The 24,373-nt window shown below is 43.5% G+C and overlaps 1 protein-coding gene across 1 annotated transcript in view; it reads left to right on the top strand.

The window, feature by feature from the left end:
• The first annotated feature begins 373 nt into the window (after positions 1-373).
• ankfn1b (ankyrin repeat and fibronectin type III domain containing 1b) overlaps positions 374-24,373 on the top strand; it is a 1,028,185-nt gene continuing 1,004,185 nt past the window's right edge. Inside the window, exon 1 of the mRNA XM_068056894.1 lies at positions 374-495. Coding sequence (XP_067912995.1) covers positions 374-495 — 122 coding nt within the window. The remainder of the gene's footprint in view (positions 496-24,373) is intronic.

A 24,373-nucleotide genomic window follows, 5' to 3' on the forward strand; every position in this document is an offset into this window, starting at 1 on the left:
TATCATGCAGCAGTTTTATTTCTTTTTTAAGTGGTGTGTGTGTGCTGAAAAAATCTTTGCATGTGATGAGGCTGTACATGAATGGAGACTGTGCCGAAGCATTTGAGAGACTCGCAGCTGAATAGAGCTTTCACTGTGAGCTTTATTCATCTCTCCAGCAGCTGCAGTCAACATCAGGTGATCTGCTTTCTGAAGTCGATCTCTTTTTTTTGTGTGTGTGTCTCCAATGAGATAGTCTGGGTTTTAGATCTGAATGTATTGCTGATCACTGGAGGGATTGTATTGAATTGAACACACACAAGAAAAGAGGCAGAACTCAGCTGGCTTCGATGTCCCTGTGATCTGAAAGCCACGCAGTGTGAGCACCTCAGCGATGTCCACTTTTGGGAAACTAACAGATTACTTCCAGCTTCGTAAATCAAGAGCAGACTTGGGAGTTACCAGGAGGGATTCCAGAAGAAGTGGCAGTTGCAGCTGTGGCACCTCAGAGGCCAGGTACAGACAGCCTCCAGAATGAATCTAGACAAATCCTTCAGATAGAGAAGGAATGCAGTGATTCCTGTATGTTGCAGTCTGTGCAATCCTATTTTTAGGGAGATGCCATTATTGTGACACTCTGAGCAAATGGAGAAGTGGGTGCTAGACTGAATTGTTAAAGAGTAAGACCTGTAATTAAATCTTGCAGAGTACTTGCTTTGGATTGTCTGGCTGACTTGTTTTATCGTGAGAATTGAGCAAGATGAAGAATAGACTGTATAAATAATTCACTGCACTTTAAAGGGGCACTGTCTTTATTGATGGGAACAGGAGTGGTACCCTGTGTCACTTTTATCATGATTATGTCACATGTAGGTAATTTGATGGCAGTTTTACAGAGCATCTTGACATAAATTACGTTATTACATCGAGTACTTGGCAGACAAACAAAAGAAGGTTCACTAAATATTTTCAAAGGCAGTGCCCCTTTACCACAAAACCTGAAATATGATAGAAATTTCAAAGAGATCAGAATTTGTGGCTGGAACATCATTTTACAGGCTATTCATCCTGGAATATTATAAGGAACAGCTGTGACTTTAAGAGTAACTGCTTTGAATATTTTAGATCTTATTGCAGATTTTAAAAATCCTTTTCTGACCCTGCTGTTTATATTAATTCATTGTATATAGATGCACTCCCTCATCATTTTCATAGTGTATATTTTATCATTAATATCATTTGGGGCGGCACAGTGGCGCAGTGATTAGCACTGCAGCCTCACAGCTCCAGCGACCCGGGTCCAATTCTGGGCACTGCCTGTGCAGAGTTTGCAAGTTCTCCCTGTGACCGTGTGGGTTTTCGCCGGGTGCTCCGGTTTCCTCCCACAGCCAAAAACTTGCAGATTGATAGGTAAATTGGCCATTGTAAATTGCCCCTAGTGTAGGTAGGTGATAGGGAATATGGGATTACTACAGGGTTAGTATAAATGGGTGGTTGATGGTGGGCCGAAGGGCCTGTTTCAGTGCTGTATCTCTAAATAAATAAATTAGTGAATTAATTAATATTAATGTAATTATTTCTGGGGGCAAGAGGGGGTATAAACGATTGATAGAATGATAGGTATCAAGATACCACATTATTGGTTTAATGTATAATTCAGGATGTCACCTTGGCACAGAAAACAGCTCCGATCAAGTCACATAGCAAACTCTGTAGTGACATCAAGAGGCTTTTCAATGTCCTGCTTTGAACAAAGGAAGGGGAAAATCTGTTATTTCCTGAAGAAGGCGCAATTTCACATTTGATTTTTGCCATGAGTTGTTGCATGTGCTCTGATATGCCAGTACAGTAGAGAAGGTTTAACAATTTTCTTTTTGTGGTTCCTTAGAGGGACTTCTTTGCAGTGGACAGCATGTGGAAAATACTGGCAAATTTTATCTACCCTGAGAGAGTTGCATAAAACCATTGGAAAATGTAAAAGCAAGAAAAGAATGGAATATCAACATATTTTGTGCATAGCAATGTAAGGAAAGTTAATCCATGGGAACTGAGCACCTTCTGTTGCAGGCATTTAATGCCAATATCAAGCACTTCCAGGTCAATTATAGTACACTTAGTAAAGTTTAATGTCAAATGTGCACTCATTATTATATAGAATGCACAGTACAGAAATAGGCCATTTAGCCCAACAGGTCACTGCCATTGTTTATTGGCAAATGTGCCTCCTCTCACCCATCTTCATCTAACCATATCAACATATCCTTCTATTCTTTCCTCTTTCATGTGCTTATCTAGCATGACCTTAAATTCATCTATGTTATTTGTCTCAGTTCATGTCATAGTGAATTTCACACTATAACTACTCTCTTGAGTAAAGGCATTGATCACTGGTGCACCAGTGTGACTTCTCCACCACTGTGGCCTAACTGAATGGAATTTGGTGCCAAGTTCAGGGCAGTTTTGCAAAGAATTATGTTGAGATTACTGCAATTCATTTTATAAAGGACTCATAAAGACAGCAGATAGAAGAGGCTTTCATCCTTTTAGTCTGTATTAAAATTGAACCTAGATATGAAAGGCTAACATCTAACTCACTGCATTGCTCATCAGCATTATTATTTAGTCGGACTATGTAATTATATTTGGTACATCAGTGGGAAGGATCCTGTAAATAACCATGGAGACACACAGGGCTGGTTTTTAGGCCTCGTTGGGGGTGGGAATGGAGGTGGATGTGTGTGAAATTTTGCTTCGGCGGCTGGCATGCTGGTTCCACGGCTTCATCCTACCCCGTCCCAGTTTCCCAGGGGTTGGTGGGGGGGTGGTGGGGGGCAGGTCTAACTGCCTGCAAGCGGCGGGTAGCCATTTCAATTTGTTAGTGTCCACTTAAGGCCAATTGTCGAAAGCTGACTGGGATTTTCCAGTTGGCCTCCAGGTCCCTGCAGGCAGTGGGGGACAGTGTCCTGATGGCAGACCTGGATGGGGGTGTCGAAGTGGGGGGGGGCGCTCTATGCAGGCTTAGATGCCCTCCCTGCCTGTCTGGGTTCAGCTGCAGCCATAGGCTGCCCTGTGGAGAGCTTCCCCTCCAACAATGGTGACTCTGATCTGTTTTTTATTTTAAATTTCAAAAAGTTGGAGAGAGGATGCCTCCATTTTGGGAAGTCCTCTCCCTCACCTACCTGTCATGACAACCTGCTACTGCTTCCAAGATGGAGGGCCTCCTATTGGAGGTGAGTGACTTCCCCACATAGGGCTGAATTTTGTTGCCGACAGCCATTTAGCATATTCATGGTGACTGCTTCCCTCTCCCACCTCGGTGGCGCCAGTTTTCTCTGGGCGGGAAAGTGAAGGCGTGAGTGCTGCACATCACGCTGAAGATTGGGAACTGAAGGTAAGATTGCTGCGGGTTACATTTAAATTAATGCAAATATCTAATTAGCATACGGAAAACAGGGGCCTGTGGCAGAGTGGCAGAGGGGCTGCCACAGAGATTCCCTGCCACCAGGAAGATTGGGCCTGGCAATCCTGGCGTCGGGTTCTGTGGCAGCCAGTGCCGCTCTGATTCTCTGACCACCCCCACCATAGAACCCGATGTCAGGCTGGGAACTAAATCCAGCCTATAGTGTGGGCTTCTGATCTCCATCTGAGGTTAACAGCAGGTTTCAGAAGCTCGCAGGAAAAATCCTACCCGGTTAATTCCACAATAAAAATCATGTTTGTGCATTCTCAAAGTATTGGGAATGACATAGCTGTGAACTGTTATATGAGAATCAAACGTTGTGTTCATGCCATTATGTATAAGTACACTAATTACTTTCAATGAACAGGCACCTTTTCATGTTGCTGAAGTCCAATTCAGGTTTTTCAATAGCGTGCTGTAACGTCGGTGATATTGTTGGTACATTTGTTGAAGTTGTAACCAAATATACAAATTAAGAACAAGTGGGGTAACCCTTCTGGTACTTTGCAAGGGGCACTTTGTGTCTTTATCAAAGACAATTTTTTGCAAACAAACTAAATCTGGTCAATTTAATAGAGGTCTTCTTCAAAAATTACACACTCTCTTTTACTGGTTTTGAATATGTCATATTTTGTTTTAACTGGCAACATGTAATGAGTTGTATAAATTGGTATCTCTCGTGTGGTGTTGCTCTTGGGGAGTCTGCAATCTGGGATAAGTTTCTGATATTTAACATATTCCCACTGCAGCCTAAAAAAAATTGCCCATTGCTGTAATACAATATATTACATGTTTAATTTGAATTTTTTTGAATTAGAATTAGAATATTACAGCGCAGTACAGGCCTTTCGGCCCTCGATGTTGCGCCGACCTTTGAAACCATCTGACCTACATTATTCCATTTTCATCTATATGTCTATCCAATGACCACTTAAATGCCCTTAAAGTTGGCGAGTCTACTACTGCTGCAGGCAGGGCGTTCCACGCCCCTACTACTCTCTGAGTTAAAATTTAAAATTTAAAAAAAGAAATCTTACTAATGCAATAAGATACAGGCTGTCAAAGATGAGACTTTTTCTAATACTACGGGGTAGAAATTTGTCTTGGGCGGTGACATGGAATAGACATTATTGGATCAGCCGTTATACACACAGCATCTGATATTCAGTTCCGTTACAGTCAGTGGAATTAAATATCAGGTGCCGCATATAACAAGCGGTCGATCTGATAATGCCCGTTTTGCACCACTACCTGAGTTGAATTTCTAACCCGATGAATCCAGCTCTGAACAAAACTTGCTTAAGAGGCAAGAGAGATCAGTCTTGAGCAGCAAAAGTCCAGTGGAGCGCAAAAATCCAAAGATCATGGGGTTTAACTCCAGCGGGTGCAATTGGGGCATAAGGACTAACTAGTTTACTTCTGTTCCAACTTACTTTACTTTAGTAATTCAATATTAAGATACTGTTTAAACTGATTTATTTAATGGCTTACCTATAGGCTGGTTTCAGCTAGAAATAGGTTAACTAATTGGTTGCATAATTCATTTTATTAGCTCTTTACTAATTTGCTTTTTTCTCCTGTGAAGGTTGGTTGTGTTAGTTAAGATAGTACGATTTGAATTTATTGGAAAAAGATTAGTTGCTATCAGTCAGAAAACAATTGCAGTGAAAGGCAAGGAGACTGTAAAATGCAGCCTTAAAGAGAGCTCAGGCTTGAGATGCAGCTAGCTTAAAATTATACTGGAGTTTATATGACCAGGTTGTTGAAAATTGTTTCCTGTGGAATGGGAGTTGTTAAAGCCTATGATGTGGGAACTCCTGGATGCTTTGGTTGTCCAGGATGACCATGTGCGGAGGAAGTGTCTCTAACCTCTTTGCTCAGCTTCAATGATTTTGAGTCAGAGGAGCAGCTGGTGACATTCCATCGCACGTGGCAGATTGAAGAGTTCTTCAAATGCACACTTTAGGAGGTGGTCACCCTAAAGATAGAGCAACCTAGTAGGGAACGAAACAAAAACAAGAAATGCTGGATTCACTCAGCAGGTCTGGCAGCATCTGTGGAAAGAGAAGCAGAGTTAACGTTTCGGGTCAGTGACCCTTCTTCGGATGTTTCAGATTTCCAGCATCCGCAGTATTTTGCTTTTATTATAGTAGGGAACGAAACTAGGTGACCATCCATTGGAATAAGTAGAATAGACGGAGACAGTACATGCATCTCTTGAGAGTATTGAATTGAGAAACATGTATTTAATACTGAACACTTGTGACAATGGCAACTCCTTGGAGGAGGGCAAACATGAACAAAACCACAATACTGGAGTAAGTGGTTAGCAAAGAAGGTGATGTGACAAGCACAAACACAGTCGTGGTAGCCAGGGCAGTAGACAGGCACTTTGGAAGTTGGAAGCAAGGGTCCTGAATGATATAAAAGCAAATTCCAATTTCCACCCTTCTCTCACCTTTACATGGTCCATCTCTGACACTTCCCTTCCCTTCCTCGACTTCTCTGTCTCCATCTCTGGGGATAGGTTGTCTACCAATATCCATTATAAGCCCACTGACTCCCACAGCTACCTCGACTACACTTCTTCACACCCTACCTCCTGTAAGGACTCCATTCCATTCTCCCAGTTTCTCCGTCTCCGACGCATCTGCTCTGATGATGCTACCTTCCATGACGGTGCTTCTGATATGACCTCCTTTTTCCTCAACCGAGGATTTCCCCCCACTGTGGTTGACAGGGCCCTCAACCGTGTCCGACCCATTCCCCGCACCTCTACCCTCACCCCTTCCCCTCCCTCCCAGAACCGTGACAGGGTTCCCCTTGTCCTCACTTTTCATCCCACCAGCCTCCATATCCAAAGGATCATCCTCCGCCATTTTCGCCACCTCCAGCGTGATGCCACTACCAGTCGCATCTTCCCCTCCCTTCCCCTGTCAGCATTCCGAAGGGATCGTTCCCTCCGCGACACCCTGGTCCACTCCTCCATTACCCCCACCACCTCGTCCCCGTCCCAGGGCACCTTCCCTTGCAATCGCAGGAGGTGTAATACCTGCCCCTTTACCTCCTCTCTCCTCACTATCCCAGGCCCCAAACACTCCTTTCAGGTGAAGCAGCGATTTACTTGTACTTCTTTCAATGTAGTATACCGTATTCGCTGCTCACAGTGTGGTCTCCTCTACATTGGGGAGACCAAGCGCAGACTGGGTGACCGCTTTGCGGAACATCTCCGCTCAGTCCGCAAGCAGGACCCTGAGCTTCCGGTTGCTTGCCATTTCAACACTCCCCCCTGCTCTCATGCTCACATCTCTGTCCTGGGATTGCTGCAGTGTTCCAGTGAACATCAACGCAAGCTCGAGGAACAGCATCTCATCTACCGATTAGGCACACTACAGCCTGCCGGTCTGAACATTGAGTTCAATAATTTCAGAGCATGACAGCCCCCCACTTTACTTTCATTTTTAGTTATTTTTTCTTCCCTTTTTTTTTTGGCATTCCTTTTTACATTTTTTACAATCTTTTTTTGTATTTATTTCAGTTCATCTTAGTTTGTTCAGTTTGCTCACCCACTGTTTTTTTCAGGTTGTTTTTCTTCAGGTTTGCACTTGCTGATGTTCAATATTCAGTATATTCACACCTAATCTGTACTAATGCTTTGTCTTTCAACACACCATTAACATATTGTTTGCCTTTGCTCCATGACCTTTTGGTCAGCTATGTGGCCTGGTCCAATCTGCACCTTCTCCTTTGTTATCTCTTGCCCAACCCCCACCTCACTTGTTTATAATCTGTGACTTTTCTAATATTTGTCAGTTCCGAAGAAGGGTCACTGACCCGAAACGTTAACTCTGCTTCTCTTTCCACAGATGCTGCCAGACCTGCTGAGTGAATCCAGCATTTCTTGTTTTGGTCCTGAATGATATGTCGTCTTCCTAGGGTGCCCTTGGTGCCTAGGATCAGGAATATCACAGGGCTGTTGCAAAAGATTTGGAAAGGGTATTAGAACAGCCAGAAGTCTTGGTTCATCTTCGAACGAACGACAATTAAAAAAAATTCTTTCATGGGATGTGGGTGTCGCCGACAAGGCCAGCATTTGTTGTCTACCCCTGATTGCCCTTGACAACTAAGTGGCTTGCTAGGCCATTTCAGAGGGCAGATAAGAGTCAACCACATTGCTGTGGGTCTGGAGTCACATGTAGGCCAGACCAGGTAAGGACAGCAGATTTCCTTCCCTGAATGACATTAGTGAACCAGATGGGTTTTTATCATAGTCGATGATAGTTTCATGGCACCCATTAGTGAGACTAGCTTTCAGTTCCTGGTTTATTAAAATTAATTAATTGAATTTATTAATTGAATTTAAATTCCACTAGCCTCCGTGGTGGGATTGGAACCCATGTCCTCAGGGCATTAGCCTGGGCCCCTGGATTAATATAAAAGCAAAATACTGCGGATGCTGGAAATCTGAAATAAAAACAAGAAATGCTGGAAATACTCAGCAGGTCTGGCAGCATCTGTGGAGAGAGAAACAGAGTTAACGTTTCGGGTCAGTGACCCTTCTTCGGAACTCTGGATTAATAGTTCAGTGATATACAAACATACAAATTAGGAGCAGGAGTAGGCCATTCGGCCCTTCGAGCCTACTCCGTCATTCAATATGTTCATGGCTGACCTGATTACTCCACATTTTCACCTACCCCCGATAACCTTCCACCCCTTTGCTTATCAAGAATCTATCTACCTCTGCCTTAAAAATATTTAAAGACTCTGCTTCCACTGCCTTTTGAGGAAGAGAATTCCAAAGACTCACGACCCTCTGAGAGAAAAAATTTCTCCTCATCTCTGTCTTAAATGGGTGACTCCTTATTTTTAAACAGTGACCCCTAGTTCTAGATTCTCCCACAAGGGGAAACATCCTTTCCACATCCACCCTGTCAAGACCTCTCAGGACCTTATATGTTTCAATCAGGTCGTCTCTTACTCTTCTAAATTCCGGTGGATACACGCTTAGCCTGTCCAATTTTTCCTCATAAGACAACCCGCCCATTCCAGATATTAGTCGAGTAAACCTTCTCTGTACTGCCTCCAACACATTTATATCCTTCTTTAAATAAGGAGACCAGCACTGTACACAGTACTCCAGATGTGGTCTCACCAATGCCCTGTATAGCTGAAGTATAACCTCCCTACTTTTGTATTCAATTCCTCTCGCGATAAGCAATAATATTCCATTAGCTTTCCTAATTAATTGCTGTACCTGCATATTAACCTTTTGAAATTCATGCACAAGGACACCCAGATCCCTCTGCATCAGAGCTCTGTAATCTCTCACCATTTAGATAATATGCTTCTTTTTATTCCTCCTGCCAAAGTGGACAATTTCCCACTTTCCCACATTATACTCCATTTGCCTGGTCTGTGCCCACTCACTTAACCTATCTATACCCATTTGTAGCCTTCATATGTCCTCTTCACAAGTTACTTTCCTACCTATCTTTGTGTCATCAGCAAATTTAGCAACCATACCTTCGGTCCCTTTATCTAAGTCATTTATATAAATTGTAAAAAGTTGAGGTCCCAGCACAGATCCCTGTGGCACACCACTCGTTGCATCTTGCCAACCAGAAAATTACCAATTTATGCCTACTCTCTGTTTCCTCTTTGCTAACCAATCTTCTAACCATGTCAATGTGTTCCCTCCTACACCATGAGCTTTTATTTTCTGCAATAACCTTTGATGTGGCATCTTATCAAATGCCTTCTGGAAATCTAAGTACAATACATTCACCGGTTCCCCTTTATCCACAGCACATGTAACTCCCTCAAAAAACTCCAATAAATTGGTGAAACATGATTTCCCTTTCACAAAACCATGTTGACTCTGCCTGATTACTGTGAATTTTTCTAAATGCCCTGTTATAACATCTTTAATAATAGCTTCTAACATTTTCCCTAAGACAGATGTTAAGCTAACTGGCCTGTAGTTTCCTGCTTTCTGTCTTCCTTTTTGAATAAAGGAGTTACATTCACCATTTTCCAATCGAACGGAACCTTCTCCGAATCTAGGGAATTTTGAAAAATTAAAACTAACACATCAACTATCTCACTAGCCATTTCTTCTAACACCCTAGGATGATATTACTGTCTTCCACCAAAGGAGCTATTCACCATATTTATTAATGGCTTAAATGATGGGATAGAAAGCCACATATCCAAATTTGCAGATGACACAAAGATAGGCAGCATTGTTAGCAGTGTAGATGGAAGCACAAAATTACAAAGAGATATTAATAGATTAAGTGAATGGGAAAAACTGTGGCAGTGTCGGCAAATGTGAGGTCATCCACTTTGGACCTAAAAAGGATAGAACAGGGTACTTTGTAAATGTTGAAAAGCTAGAAACAGTGGAGTTCCGAAGAGACTTGGGAGTCCAGATACATAGAGTTTTTTTATTCATTCACGGGATGTGAGTGTCACTGGGAAAGCCAACATTTATTGCCCATCTCTAATTGCCCTTGAGAAGGTGGTGATGAGCTGCCTTCTTGAACATGTGATGTAGGTACACCCACAGTGCTTTTACAGAGGGAGTTTCAGGATTTTGGCCCAGCGACAGTGAAGGAACGTTGATATAGTTCCAAGTCAGGATGGTGTGTGACTTGGAGGGGAACTTGCAGGTGGTGGTGTTCCAATGAGTCTGATGCTCTTGTCTTTCTAGGTGGTAGAGGTCGCGGATTTGGAAGGTGCTGTCGAAAGAACCTTGGAGAGTTGCTGCAGGGCATCTTGTAGATGGTACACACTGCTGCCACTGCTTCATGGTGGAAAGAGTGATTTTTAAGTTGGAGAGTAGGGTGCTTTATCCTGAATGGTGTCAAGTTTCTTGAGTCATGACATTAAAATTTTGTGAACAAATACATTGAATAATTAAAAGGCTAATGGTATGCTGGCCTTCCTATCCAGAGGACTAGAGTACAAGGGGGTAGAATTCATGCTTCAGCCATACAAAACGCTGGTTGGACCATACCAGGAATACTGTGAGCAGTTCTGGGCGCTGTTGGAATGCCTTCTTTTTCTATTTTCTTTCGTTACTCAAAATACGGACATCAGTTGTATCAACCGTAGAATCAGATCCTAGTCTTTAATGAGCTCATGTTACACAATCCAACATGAGTACTTAGTCAAATCATATAATACAATTCCATTCATATGATTCTTTATTATTGAGTTCAAATTTGCGACTGAACTCAGGCACCAAACTATACAGTTCCAGACTGACTACAGCAAAAAGTGTTTTGCTCTAAACACTTATACCAATCCAACCTTTGAAGTGTACATTCCATTCATTCTAACACTAAACTCTTCTTCTTCTTCTTTGGCCTCCTTGTCTTGAGAGACAATGGGTAAGCGCCTGGAGGTGGTCTGTGGTTTGTGGAGCAGCGCGTGGAATGGCTATGAAGGCCAATATTAGAGTGACAGACTCTTCCACAGGTGCTGCAGAAAAAATTGTTTGTCGGGGCTGTTACATAGTTGGCTCTCCCCTTGCGCTTCTGTCTTTTTTCCTGCCAACTGCTAAGTCTCTTCGACTCGCCACACTTTAGCCCCGCCTTTATGGCTGCCCGCCAGCTCTGGCGATCGCTGGCAACTGACTCCCACGACTTGTGATCAATGTCACAGGACTTCATGTCGCGTTTGCAGATGTCTTTAAAGCGGAGACATGGATGGCCGGTGGGTCTGATACCAGTGGTGAGCTCGCTGTACAATGTGTCTTTGGGGATCCTGCCATCTTCCATGCGGCTCACATGGCCAAGCCATCTCAAGCGCCGCTGACTCAGTAGTGTGTATAAGCTGGGGATGCTGGCCGCCTCGAGGACTTCTGTGTTGGAGATACGGTCCTGTCACCTGATGCCAAGGATTCTCCGGAGGCAGCAAAGATGGAATGAATTGAGACGTCGCTCTTGGCTGACATACATTGTCCAGGCCTCGCTGCCATAGAGCAAGGTACTGAGGACACAGGCCTGATACACTCGGACTTTTGTGTTCCATGTCAGTGCGCCATTTTCCCACACTTTCTTGGCCAGTCTGGACATAGCAGTGGAAGCCTTTCCCATGCGCTTGTTGATTTCTGCATCGAGAGACAGGTTACTGGTGATAGTTGAGCCTAGGTAGGTGAACTCTTGAACCACTTCCAGAGTGTGGTCACCGATTTTGATGGATGAAGCATTTCTGACGTCCTGTCCCATGATGTTCATTTTCTTGAGGCTGATGGTTAGGCCAAATTCGTTGCAGGCAGCCGCAAACCTGTCGATGAGACTTTGCAGACACTCTTCAGTGTGAGATGTTAAAGCAGCATCGTCAGCAAAGAGGAGTTCCCTGATGAGGACTTTCCGTACTTTGGTCTTGGCTCTTAGACGGGCAAGGTTGAACAACCTGCCCCCTGATCTTGTGTGGAAGAAAATTCCTTCTTCTGAAGACTTGAACGCGTGTGAGAGCAGCAGGGAGAAGAAAATCCCAAACAGTGTGAGTGCGAGAAGACAGCCCTGTGTCACGCCACTCAGGATAGGAAAGGGGTCTGATGAGGCACCGCTATGTTGAATTGTGCTTTTCATATTGTCATGGAATCAGGTGATGATACTTAGTAGCTTTGGTGGACATCCAATCTTTTCTAGTAGTCTGAAGAGATCACGTCTGCTGACGAGGTCAAAGGCTTTGGTGAGATCAATGAAAGCAACGTAGAGGGGCATCTGTTGTTCGCGGCATTTCTCCTGTATCTGACGAAGGGAGAACAGCATGTCAATGGTCGATCTCTCTGCTCGAAAACCACACTGTGCCTCAGGGTAGATGCACTCGGCCAGCTTCTGGAGCCTGTTTGAAGCGACTCGAGCAAAGACTTTCCCCACTATGCTGAGCAGGGAGATTCCACGGTAGTTGTTGCAGTCACCGCGGTCACCTTTGTTTTTATAGTGGGTGATGATATTGCATCGCGCATGTCCTGAGGTACTGCTCCCTCGTCCCAGCACAGGCAAATACATTACATTAAAAGACACACAACGTAGACTTCAGATAACATGGAGCCAAGAAGACGCACTGATGTTTGTTAGTCTGTCCCAGTGATTCTGTTAACCATGGTTTCATGATCCAAGCACTTTATTACTATAAACAGTAACCAAACAAATGCCCAAGCCTTTAATACTTGGATGAGTGACTTTCCCATTTTTTCAGCTTCTCATCCTTTAACAAAGCATCTCTGTTCAGCAGAACTGAAAGCTGTTTTAATATATCATGTGCTGATTCCACAAACAGCGAAGTACATTGAAATAAATGGATAATGTGAACCCACATTTCCACAAATACCACGCCTTAGGATATATTGTCATTGGTGAGAGTGCTATGTAGATTTACTGGAATGATACCTGGACTCCAAGGGTTAAATTGCAAAGAGAGATTAGACAAACTGAGCTTGTATTCGCTGGAATTTAGAAGGTTAAGGGGTGATTTGATTGAAGTTTTCAAGATATTGAGGGGAACAGAAAGGGTAGATCGAGAGAAACTATTTCTGCTGGTTGGGGAATCTAAGACAAGGGGGAATAGTTTAAAAATTAGAGCCTGACCTTTCAGAAGTGAAATTAAGAAACACTTGTAGACACAAAGGGTGGTGGAAGTTTGGAACTCACTTCCACAAATGGCATTTGACGCTTGATCAGTTGTAAGTTTTAAAACTGAAATTGACAGATTTTTGTTATCTGAAGGTATTAAAGGATATGGGCAAAGGAAGATTTATTTGGTTAGGTTGCAGATCAGTCACGATTTTAAATAGTGGAACAGTCTTGTGGGGCTAAATGACCACCTCCTGTTCCTGTGTTCCTATGAAAGAAACGGAACTGAGGTTCTGTAAAATAAGTTTTAGCAGCAGTTTTTAATGTCCTTTCTATAATGGAGCACAGTGCCCCAAACTTCACACATTATTCTAAGTGTTATCTAACCAATGTTTTGTATAAATTCATCATTACTTCTTAAGATAGATCAAAGAGCAGGACTTCATATCCAAAGTACATTATTTCACACTGTTATATTAAACTGTATCTGCCCTTGTTCTGCCCACTTGGCTTGGTGAAGCTCCAGTACATGGACGAAAATTCAATTCTGATGAAAGGTCATGGACCTGAAATGTTAACTTTGCTTCTTTCTCCACAGATGCTGCCAGACCTGCTGAGTAATTCAAGCATTTTTTGTTTTTATTTCAGATTTCCAGCATCTGCAGTATTTTGCTTTTATATTGAACTAAAATTGACTATTCATTTGTACGATTACAGAAAAAGATCCACCACAAGAGAATTTTGTGGAATGATCTCCACTTTAAAAAATGGACAATTTTCATTTCCACAAATTCTCAGGCAGCTTGCATAAATTGTCTAGTCTAAAATCAGACTGGTGATAACCCTATTAATATTAAAATATTCTTCCAGAAGTGAGGAAACCCTCAGGGTGACAACTGCTCTCCAACCTCCTTCACTATTGACTATGAGCTTCAAACCAGCCTGGACTGATCTCGATTCCCCGGGATAGTATCTTCACACTATTGCATAATTCAGTATATCCTGAAATGGAATAGTGATTTTATTAATGTTCATTGAGATATATTAAAGCCACAAGAACTCTGCAGTTCAGGTCAACAGCATTTGTCATAACAAGTGGGTCCACTAAAAATCACAGTTCAAATCCATTTTTTACCTGAGGCATCAAATGAATGAGTGTTCAGTTGCATTTTAAATGAAGCTACTTATAGCTGCTCGCGCTGCATCTGTCAATCACAAGGCATTTCCATCACACACCAGAAGTCTGCAAAATTGACAACCCATTTTCTTCTTTCTCTTTGCTGTTTTCATGTTGGTTTCTTAAATGAGTGTTTAGTAGGTAAATGCACCAAATGATACGGGAAAGGGCCACTCAGAATATCCTAGGTTCACTCTCCGGTCTGTGCTGAATTAGTTGACCACAGTCTGGGCAGACACAGGATCACTACAATTGACCTCAGCACACCTCGGCTCAGTCGGGAAATAACAGCCAGTGTATTTGCTCCTGATTACAATCCAGTTGGAAAGTGCATATCTGTGAATGTTAGGCAAGGACAGCATTGGGTTTGACTGTGATAAATTTTGCAGCAGAATAGCTGACCAACATTCATTGTTTAGATTTACACAAGAGTGACACTAATGGACTGTGGGTAAATAGCCTAGAAGAATGATGCAAGTTTAATTTTCAGCATAAACCCAACCAGAGCTCCACTGCAAATAATCTTTGAAAGGTTCCAAAGTGTCTTTATAACAGATATTTCTGCCAGCAAACTACAGGCAGGATGCAATGTAATAATGTTTCTACTGCGTCCACCCTATGGGCTGAATTTTATTAGCGGCCACACATTGCAGCGGCATGCTTTGAACTCGATGGCCTTCAGAAATGGAAGTGCCGCCGCTGAACCCCCGCACGTGGGGGCTCATTTAAATGGAGGGGGCGGAGCGGCCGCCCCTGATGACGTAGAGGGGGCAGGCAGCTGCTCCGTCCCCGGGGATGGAATCCAGTGCCACCTTCCAGGCGCCGGGGCCATTTTTAAAGGGCTTCAAGCTCTTAGGAAAATAAATAAATTTTTAAAGTCATTTTATTCTGCATTTTCATTTCAAAAATAATTAAAAGATGGAGGCCCTTTCCCAACTCTCCCCCTCCCCCCAGTGTTTTTTTTTAATTGGCATATATGTAGAAAATTTACTTTATTAGCAACCCGAACTTCCCCCCCACCCCACCCAACCTCATCACATTTGCCCTTCAACCCCTTCCCACCATCCCCACAGCCAATAAAGAGTGTTTTTCCCGGCCCCCCCTCCCAACCTGAAAATTAAACTCCTGCCCCCTTCCCACTAGTGTCTCAACTTGAATCCCCAAACGGGGAACAGAAGGCGCGAGACTTCCAGCCAGAGGCTGGAATATCGCTGTGGGATGGCCGCCCGGTCTATAAAGTTGTTTACCATTTATTTGCATTGATTACAATATGCAAATGAAGGCCCCGCTGCTGTCTGTCTGGCAGGTTGCACTGGTGCGTTGCCGCTGCTGGTAAAATGCGGTGGGGCCTTCTTGGCGTCGGGGGTTGTGGGCTGCAAGTATTTTACGGGTCCCCCGCCATGATCCCCATCGAGAGGCTGGTAAAATGCAGCCCTATGTGCCTGCAGCCCCCCACCCCATACCAAAATTATGCTTTGGTTAATGATCTGTTGTTGTTTGTGAGATTGTGGGGCTCAGCCACCTTCACTGCCCATAAGGATAATAAAAGCAAAATACTGCAGATGCTGGAAATCTGAAATAAAAACAGAAATGCTGGAAATACTCAGCATTTGTGGAGAGAGAAACAGAGTTAACGTTTCAGGTCTGTGACTTTTCATCAGAACTGGCAAAAGTTAGGAAAGAATTAGATTTTAAGCAAGTGAAGGGAGTGTTTGGGGGATGGTGGGGTAAGAATAAAAGGGGAGGTGTGTGATAGGGCAGAGGGCAGGAGAGATTAAATAACAAAATTGTGCTGGGACAAAGGCAAAGAGAGTGTTAATGCTTGTGGTGAAAGACAAAGCATTAGTCCAGAGAAAGTGTTAATAGAAGAATAATGAGCAGCTCTGACTACATGAAAAACAGACACTTGATTAAAAAATAAAATAAAATTAAATTAAATTAAAATATAAAAATATTAAAAAAGGCCAGTAATTCTCTGAAGTTATTGAACTCAATGTTCAGTCTGCAAGGCTGTAGAGTGCCTAATCGAAAGATCAGGTGCTGCACCTTGAACTTGCATTGCTGCTCACTGGAACACTGGAGCAGGCCAAAGACAGAAATGTTGGCATGAGATCAAGGCGGGGGTGGGGAGATGGGGCTGGATGTTGAAATGACAAGTGACCGGAAGCTTGGGGTCATGCTCGGGAAGCTGAGCCAACCTTGGTGCCATGGACTTTGCTCAGGCTGCACTCCCCAGATGAACCACCACTTTCATCAGTATCCAGAACTGAATACCTGTTGGAGAGTGAGACACATTCATGGGACTTCTGCACTACCTGCCTGTTTCTTCTTGACTGTCTGGTGGCCACCCATTCTCTCTCTCCCTGCATACTCTTAAGCTGCGGGATGACCATATCTAAAGCTGTGCATTGGTGACCTCCTCGATGCATTGATGCACCGCAGACTGCCAGATCCCACACAAATTTCCAGTGGATCACAAAGGTTCCAGAGGCGTAGACATTCAGTGCTAAGGTGACCTTCAGCGTCACTGGCATTGGGTGTCCACCAAGTCCCACAGGGCTCAGCTCATCCTGCATTATGGCACACAGATCAGTGATGGCTTCCCTGGAGAGGTGGAGTCTTCCTAGACACTGCAGCTCTGACATCTGCAGGTAAATGAGTCTGGGCTGGTAGAAGTCTGTGGCCTATGGCTTCTTCTGTGCACAGGAGGCTATTGGCATGCCCTTCTGCACCCATCTCCGGCATCCCGACTGCGAAGCTGGCCCTCCTGGGGGTTGCAAGGATGCTGATGTCCTGCTGCCGGTGCTTGGTCCTCCCTCCCTCTCTGCTGCTCCTCGTCCTCAACTGGGGTCCTGAAGCCAGGGTGAATGAGGTCCATGACAGGTTGTCTATCCCAAAGTGCAAGGCCTTCACAGCCAACAGCTGCCACTTCTTCCCCTCAGTTGTCAGCAAGGAGGAGGTGATACTTGCCTGATGGGACCCAAGTATGCCTTCCCTGGCACCTTTACCCCAACTCCTCAGATCGATTCCCAATGTCCTTTTTCCTCCACCCTCTGTGGCAGTCGGTGCTGCCTCACCTGATGGCTTCCCTTTGCAGCCAGAACTTAGCTTCTGCCTCATTGCCATCTTCTTTAAGTAGGTGAGACACCGAAGGCCCGGGGTTCTTGTGTGCCATTAGTTAAATGCAAAATGGAGAATAAAATTGCTGTCAGTTGGGCTCTTAACTACTACCTTACTTACCTTCCTGCCATGTGGCTGTGCGAAGTCCAACCTCCATGTTGGCTATAGGCAGTAAAATGCGGACAGGTCATCACAATGTTGGACTTCCGCTCCGTGTCTTCCATCCCGTCGCCTCCGTTCCCGTTCCCAACATTCCCATAAAATTCTGCCCTCTGTTATCTGCAGTGCAGACAGTTTCAGCAGATTCATCATAGAAAATTATGGGGTTTGGGTTTTGACACAAGAATCCTTACCTCATGTTTGGCAAGACTGAAGGATAACTAGGATCACCTTCTGGAAATCACTTTAGTGGGAGATAACTCCTGACTCCCCAAAGCCTGTCCACCATCTGTAAGGCACAAGTCAGGAGTGTGATGAAACATTCTCCACTTGCCTGGAAGAGTGCAGCTCCAACAACACTAGAAGCTTGACACCATCCTGGACGAAGCAGTCCGCTTGATCGGCACCCCATCCACCACCTTCAACATTCACTCCCTCCACCACTGGCGCACAGTGGCAGCAGTGTGTACCATCTACAAGATGCACTGCAGCAACACACCAAGGCTCCTTAGACAGCACCTTCCAAACCCGCGACCTCTACCACCTAGAAGGACAAGGGCAGCAGATGCATGGGAACACCACCACCTGTAAGTTCCCCTCCAAGTCACACACCATCCTGACTTGGAACTATATCGCCGTTCCTTCACTGTCACTGGGTCAAAATCCTGGAACTCCCTTCCTAACAGCACTGTGGATGCATGTACACCACATGGACTGCCGCGGTTCAAGAAGGCAGCTCACCACCACCTTCTCAAGGGCAGTTAGGGATGGGCAACAAATGCTGACCTGGCCAGTGACGCCCACATCCCATGAATGAACAAAAGAAATCTCAGTTGCATCCCTGCAGGTAGGTGGCTTTGTAATCTAATGCAAAGAGAATGGTGTGTGAATTTTCATTCAACGGCACTGCAATTTTATATTATATACATGGGGTAAGTGTCTTTGTTCTTTTATAAGAAAACAAAAGCACACTGTGAAAGAGTATGTTTCTGCATCAATATCATGCCCCTGTTGGAATAAGCTGAAATTCACTTGTTAAGCACCCTATTGAAGATGGGTCAGTCAAAATGAAGCCATTTAGTGAAATCCTGGATAAGCCCTTGGGATCTATTTTGTGCCTTGCATTTCTCTCTGAGGGATTATGTTGCTCTAGTGTTCCCTCTCTGTGACTGTTAGATTTTGCTTTGTTCTGGTGAAGTGTTTAGATGATCGATTACAACCCAGAAACATAAAACAAGTAATTCCATGCAGCAAATCTGTACAAAGCAGCAGCAATTCTGTCCCAACCAGACTCACAATCTATGTGTTGGAGGAATATTTGCTACATATTTTGTTGGTTTGCTTTCTTTACTAAAGTTTTTATCTTTGTTATTTGGAGATTGTGTTTGTTCCATATTCAAGCTTTCTGGTACATTGGGAACAAATTTGTCCATGGAGCTGATAAAACAATGCAGTGACACCTGGACATCTGCTGTTTAGGTGCTGCACACTATTGTGCTGCTTCCTGCTGATCTTGTGCTGTAATGCAAGGTTAGCTCTTTATAATAAATATTTGCCACTCCTGGTGCACAGTGCATGACAAGCTGAGAGTCCCAGAGAGTCAGGCCAGATTATCCGGTTCCAACAGCCCTTAAAAGTCTGCTCTCGGGTCACCCTTAAAACTTCCTGATAACTGAGAGGGGAAATGGCAGATAAAGATAAGAGGCAAAAACTACCCTTATCCGGACATTACTTTGGAGGCTTTGCTGCAGAAGATTTGCAGAAAAGAATTACTCATTTTTAGAGGAATGGGCCATGCTGCAATAAAGAGCAGAACCAGGGCAAAATGAATGAAGGTGACAAGGTGAGTGAATGTTGTCTCACTGTCCTGAGCCTGGAAGCAGGTGACAAAGAAATTTGCTGGACTGTGCACAATTGTCAAAGTAAGTGGGCCAGTATGCGGCTTCATTTTACTATGTTGTCTAGGACTGTGACTGCACTTCATCCTAAACTTGGTACACTGGCATAGAGAGAAAGACACTGCACTTGCTAATGGTTTATCTTTCTAAATTCACAAGCATGCTTTGATTGTTCCTGGGAATTGTGTAATGCTGCCATATCAATATGTTGATCCATTAAATATGTCAAGCATCAAGTATGATGCCTCTGCAAGGCACCAACATAAGTCCCTTTCATATTTACAAAAAGTGCTGGAAATACTCGGCAGGTCTGGCAGCATCTGTGGAGAGAGAAGCAGAGTTAGCGTTTCGGGTCTGCGACCTTTCATTAGATCAGATCTGAAACGTTAACTCTGCTTCTCTCTCCACAGAAGCTGCCAGACCTGCTGAGTATTTTCAGCACTTTTTGTTTTTATTTCAGATTTCTAGCATCTGCAGTATTTTGCTTTTATTCCCTTTCATATTTCCTTGCAGGAGGAGGTTACCCCTAACAAGAAGCAATACATGCAGACAAGAGGAGGTCACCAAAGCTGCAACATTTGTTTCCTTCTGAAGAAATAACCATTGAGATTCTGGGCATGGAGGCAACAGAGGGAATGGGGAGAGGGTAATGTAAAAGATCTCCTCCATGCTTGTAGCTAGTGTCATTTGCAATTCTTCCTGATTTCCTTATTAACTTACTCACTCATTCACGCATAGACAGATGTTGCAACACTACAGCCTAGTACACTATGATGTCTTGCCATGTAACACTATGTTGCAAAGGCTGGCTCATAGCTAACATTCTGAAGTATGTCATTCCTCTGTTCTTCTAGGTGGCCAAGCAGAGGGGGAGAAGCACCCAATATAAAACATCAGCCAAGATCTCACAGCACCATGTGTAACCCATTCCTACAGTGGCAAACACCAGCACAGATATATGCACTGCTGAGGAGGGGATCATTAGTGAATAGCAGGTGAAGAGCAAAGCACAACTGATGAGGAACATGTGCAGGTGAAATTGCAAGAGATGTAACCTGCTGGCCAAAGGACCAACTTAAGGGTTCCTTCAGTTGTTGTGCCCAATGGTTCAGATTTCAAGGGTCTATCTAGAAGCACACTGGTTCAACATAAGCACATCATGGAATCATTTTAGAGTGTGTAACGAGCCTGTACAGTTGGAGAGCATCACAAGGTAGCTACCCACCAGGAAGGCCTTTTGGCCCATATAAGTTTAGCAATCGAGAAAGGCACTAAAGTCTTCCTTCCTTGTACCATCCATTCATCTCTGAAGTGATTCCAGGGTTTTCACCTCCACTGTTCTATGTGAGAGTCTACTGATCATGCTTAGTATTAAAAAGAATTTCCTGTGATAAGTCCTAAATTTACCTTTTACTAGACTAAATCTGTGTCCCTTGGCCTTACTCTCACAATTTAATTTAATATAACATTCTGGAAGTACCTTTTCCATTCCTTTAAATATCCTGTATAGCTCTACAAGATTACCTCGCAGATGCCCGCATTTCAGGCTGAAAAGCCCAAGTGCCTTCAGTCTTTCCAAATAATTCAGACTTTTTAAACTAGGGATCAGGTTTCTCACTCTTCTCATCACATGCTGGCATGTGTTTTTGCAACAAAAGAGGTATTCACAGGCTGAGGAACATAGGAGCAGGAGTAGGCCATTCAGCCCATCGGGCCTGCCCTGCCATTCAATACGATCATGGCTGATCATCCACTTCAATGCCTTTTTTCTCACACTATCCCCATATCCCTTTATGTCATTTGTATTTAGAAATCTGTCAATCTCTTCTTTAAACATATTCAATGACTGAGCTTCCACCGCCCTCTGGGGTAGAGAATTCCAGAGATTCACAACCCTCTGAGTAAATAAATTTCTCCTCATTCCAGTCCTAAGTGGCTTCCCCCTTATTTTGAAATTGTGTCCCTTGGTTTTAGACTCCCCAACCAGGGGAAACATCTGACCTGCATCCATCCTGTCTATCTCTTTAAGTATTTTGTAGGTTTCAATGATATCATCTCTCATTCTCCAAAACTCTGGAGAATACAGGCCCAGTTTCCCCAATCTCTCTTCATAGGACAATCCCACCATCCCGGGAACAAGTCTGGTGAACCTTTGTGCCACTCCCTCTATGGCAATAATATCCTTCCTAAGGTAAGGGGACCAAAACTGCACATAGTACTCCAGCTGGGGTCTAACCAAGGTTCTATACAATTGAAGCAAGACTTCACTACTCCTGTACTCAAATCCTCTTGCGGTAAAGGCTAACATACCATTAGCCTTCCTAGCTGCTTGCTGTACCTGCATGTTAGCTTTCAGTGACTTATTGACAAGGACACCCAGGTCCCTTTGTACATCTACACTTTCTAATCTCTTACCATTTAAGAAATACTCTGCACATCTGTTCCCCCTATTGAAATGGATAACTTCACATTTTTCCACATTATATTCCATCTGCCATGTTCTTGCCCACTTACTAAGTCTCCTTGAAGCTGCTTTGCAACTTCCTTGCAACACACATTTCCACCTAGTTTTGTGTCCTCCACAAGCTTGGAAATATTACATTTGGTCCCCACATCTAAATCATTGATATATATTGTGAACAGCTGGGGCCCAAGCACTGATCCCTGCTGTACCCCACTAGCCACAGCCTGCCAACGCCAGAATGACCCGTTTATTCCTACTCTCTGTTTTCTGCCTGTTAACCAATCCTTAATCCCTACATTACATTAATCCCTACATTAATTCTATATTACCCCCTATCCCATGTGCTTTAGTCTGGCTCACCATCTTCCTGTAGGGAACTTTATCAAAAGCCTTCTGAAATTCCAAGTATACTACGTCCACTGACTCCGCTTTATCAATTCTGTTCGTAACATCCTCAAAACCTAAAACAGGTTCATCAAACATGATTTCCCATTCATAAATCCATGTTGACTATGCTCAATCATTATTATCCAAGTGTCCATTTATCACATCCTTTGGTATAGATTCTAACATTTTCCCAATGACTGATGTAAGGCTAACAGTTCTGTAGTTCCCTGTTTTCTCTCTCCCTCCCTTCTTAAATTGTGGGATGACATTTGCTACCTTCCAATCTGCAGGAACCATTCCAGAATCTTTAGAATTTTGGAAGATGATCACCAATGCATCCACTGTCTCCATAGCTACCACTTTCAACAATCTGGGATGTCGAATATCAGGTCCTGGGGAATTATCAACCTTCAGCCCCATTAATTTCTCCAATGCAACCTTCTTACTAATACTAATTTCCTTCAATTCCTCATTCTCCCTAGTCCCTTGGATCTCTAATTCTGGGAGATTTCTTGTATCTTCCTCCGTGAAGACAGGCACAAAGTAATCATTTAGCTTCTCTGCCATTTCTCTATTCCCCATTATAAATTCTGCTGACTCTGCCTGTAATGAACCCACATTTGTCTTAGCCAAACGTTTCCTTGTTACGTACCTGTAGAAGCTTTTACAGTCCATTTTTATATTTTTTGCGAGCTTACATTCATATTCTATTCTCCCTTTCTTTATCAGTGTCTTGATCCTCCTTTGCTGTATTCTAGATTTCCTCCCAGTCCTCAGGTTATCTACTGGCAACTTTATAGGCCTTTTCTTTTAATCTTATACAATGCCTAACTTCCTTTGTTAGCCACGGTTGAGTGGCTTTTCTTTTTGGGTTTTTGTGCTTTGAAGTTTCTTTTTGGGTTTTTGTGCCTTCATCTGTACACTTCTGCGTGACTGCCTGTCTGAGCTGCAGCCTGCAGGGAGAATATGGGCAACTTCAGGCCCCTCTGCAACAGAGCCTCTATTAGTCAAGATTGTAAGATGAGACCCAGCTGTCATTACAAATGCTATGACTGGGGCACTTCACATACCTCATTGACATCCAGCCATTGTTTTCACTCAGATCTCTAACTGTGCTGAGGGAGTAACCAGCAGCAGGGGAATGCTGGGAATTGGCATGGATAATGGAAATGTACCCCAGTATGATGCCATATTCAAACCCTCCAGCCATTTGAATCAAATGACTAGTGATGCATCGTATGGCATCCTGGTCCAATCAGCCATTGTATCAATCTTCTGTTGCATGTAGTTGCAGAGCCATCGACTGACTCAACTCTAGACCATATCAATGCCAAGAGGCAAACACTTGACACCCAGCAGCCATACATCTGACCTCCTCTCATTGGGAAAAGTTTACAAGAAGCACATGGTTAGCCAGTAGAACACACACATACGAATGTACAATTCCTAGGTAGAAAACAACAGTAAATACGTGTGTATCATGCACTGTAAGGGTTAATAACAGTTGGCTTGATTGACACTGGAATGTCTTTCTCGTGAAAACATCCTCGTGTAAAAGCAGACACAATTGCCCCAGACTTATATCTGTGCAGTACGTTCAGTTTTCCTTTTAGCATTGTTCCAAATGATCACCCTACTTTTAAACAAATTTGCATGGTACTCTGGCTGTTTTGTCTAAATCTTTTGGATAAATATTACCACTTATGTAATTAACTGCATCACTTCTGTTGCTTAGGGAGTTGGGGTTGGGAGGGAGAAATGTAATTGTGAGGTGCGGCAAAGTGTCCAGTCAGTGCATTCAGATGGACTATGCATTATTTAATATACCAGTGTTTAATGCTTTACTATTTGGAATTGTTTTTGCAAAGACAAAGATATTCTCAACAATGTTGAACATATATTCTCAACCAGTGAAGTTTCCATGGCAACAAGAAGGCCCAGCACTTTAGATTGCTATTAAATTGTGACTCTTGTTCAGAGAAAGTACCGGTGTGAAAACTGGGAAAGTTACAGTGGTACAATAAGGTCTGCTTCTCTGAGACTGGAGTACAAACATGTTGACCTGAATTTTATGAGCGTGCAAATCGCAGCAGCATGCTTTGAAGTTGCAGACTGCCTGTTGCTGAGCTCCCGCTATAT

The sequence above is a fragment of the Heterodontus francisci genome, chromosome 24 (genome assembly GCF_036365525.1).
Source record: "Heterodontus francisci isolate sHetFra1 chromosome 24, sHetFra1.hap1, whole genome shotgun sequence".
In the NCBI taxonomy this organism is placed as follows: Eukaryota; Metazoa; Chordata; class Chondrichthyes; order Heterodontiformes; family Heterodontidae; genus Heterodontus; species Heterodontus francisci.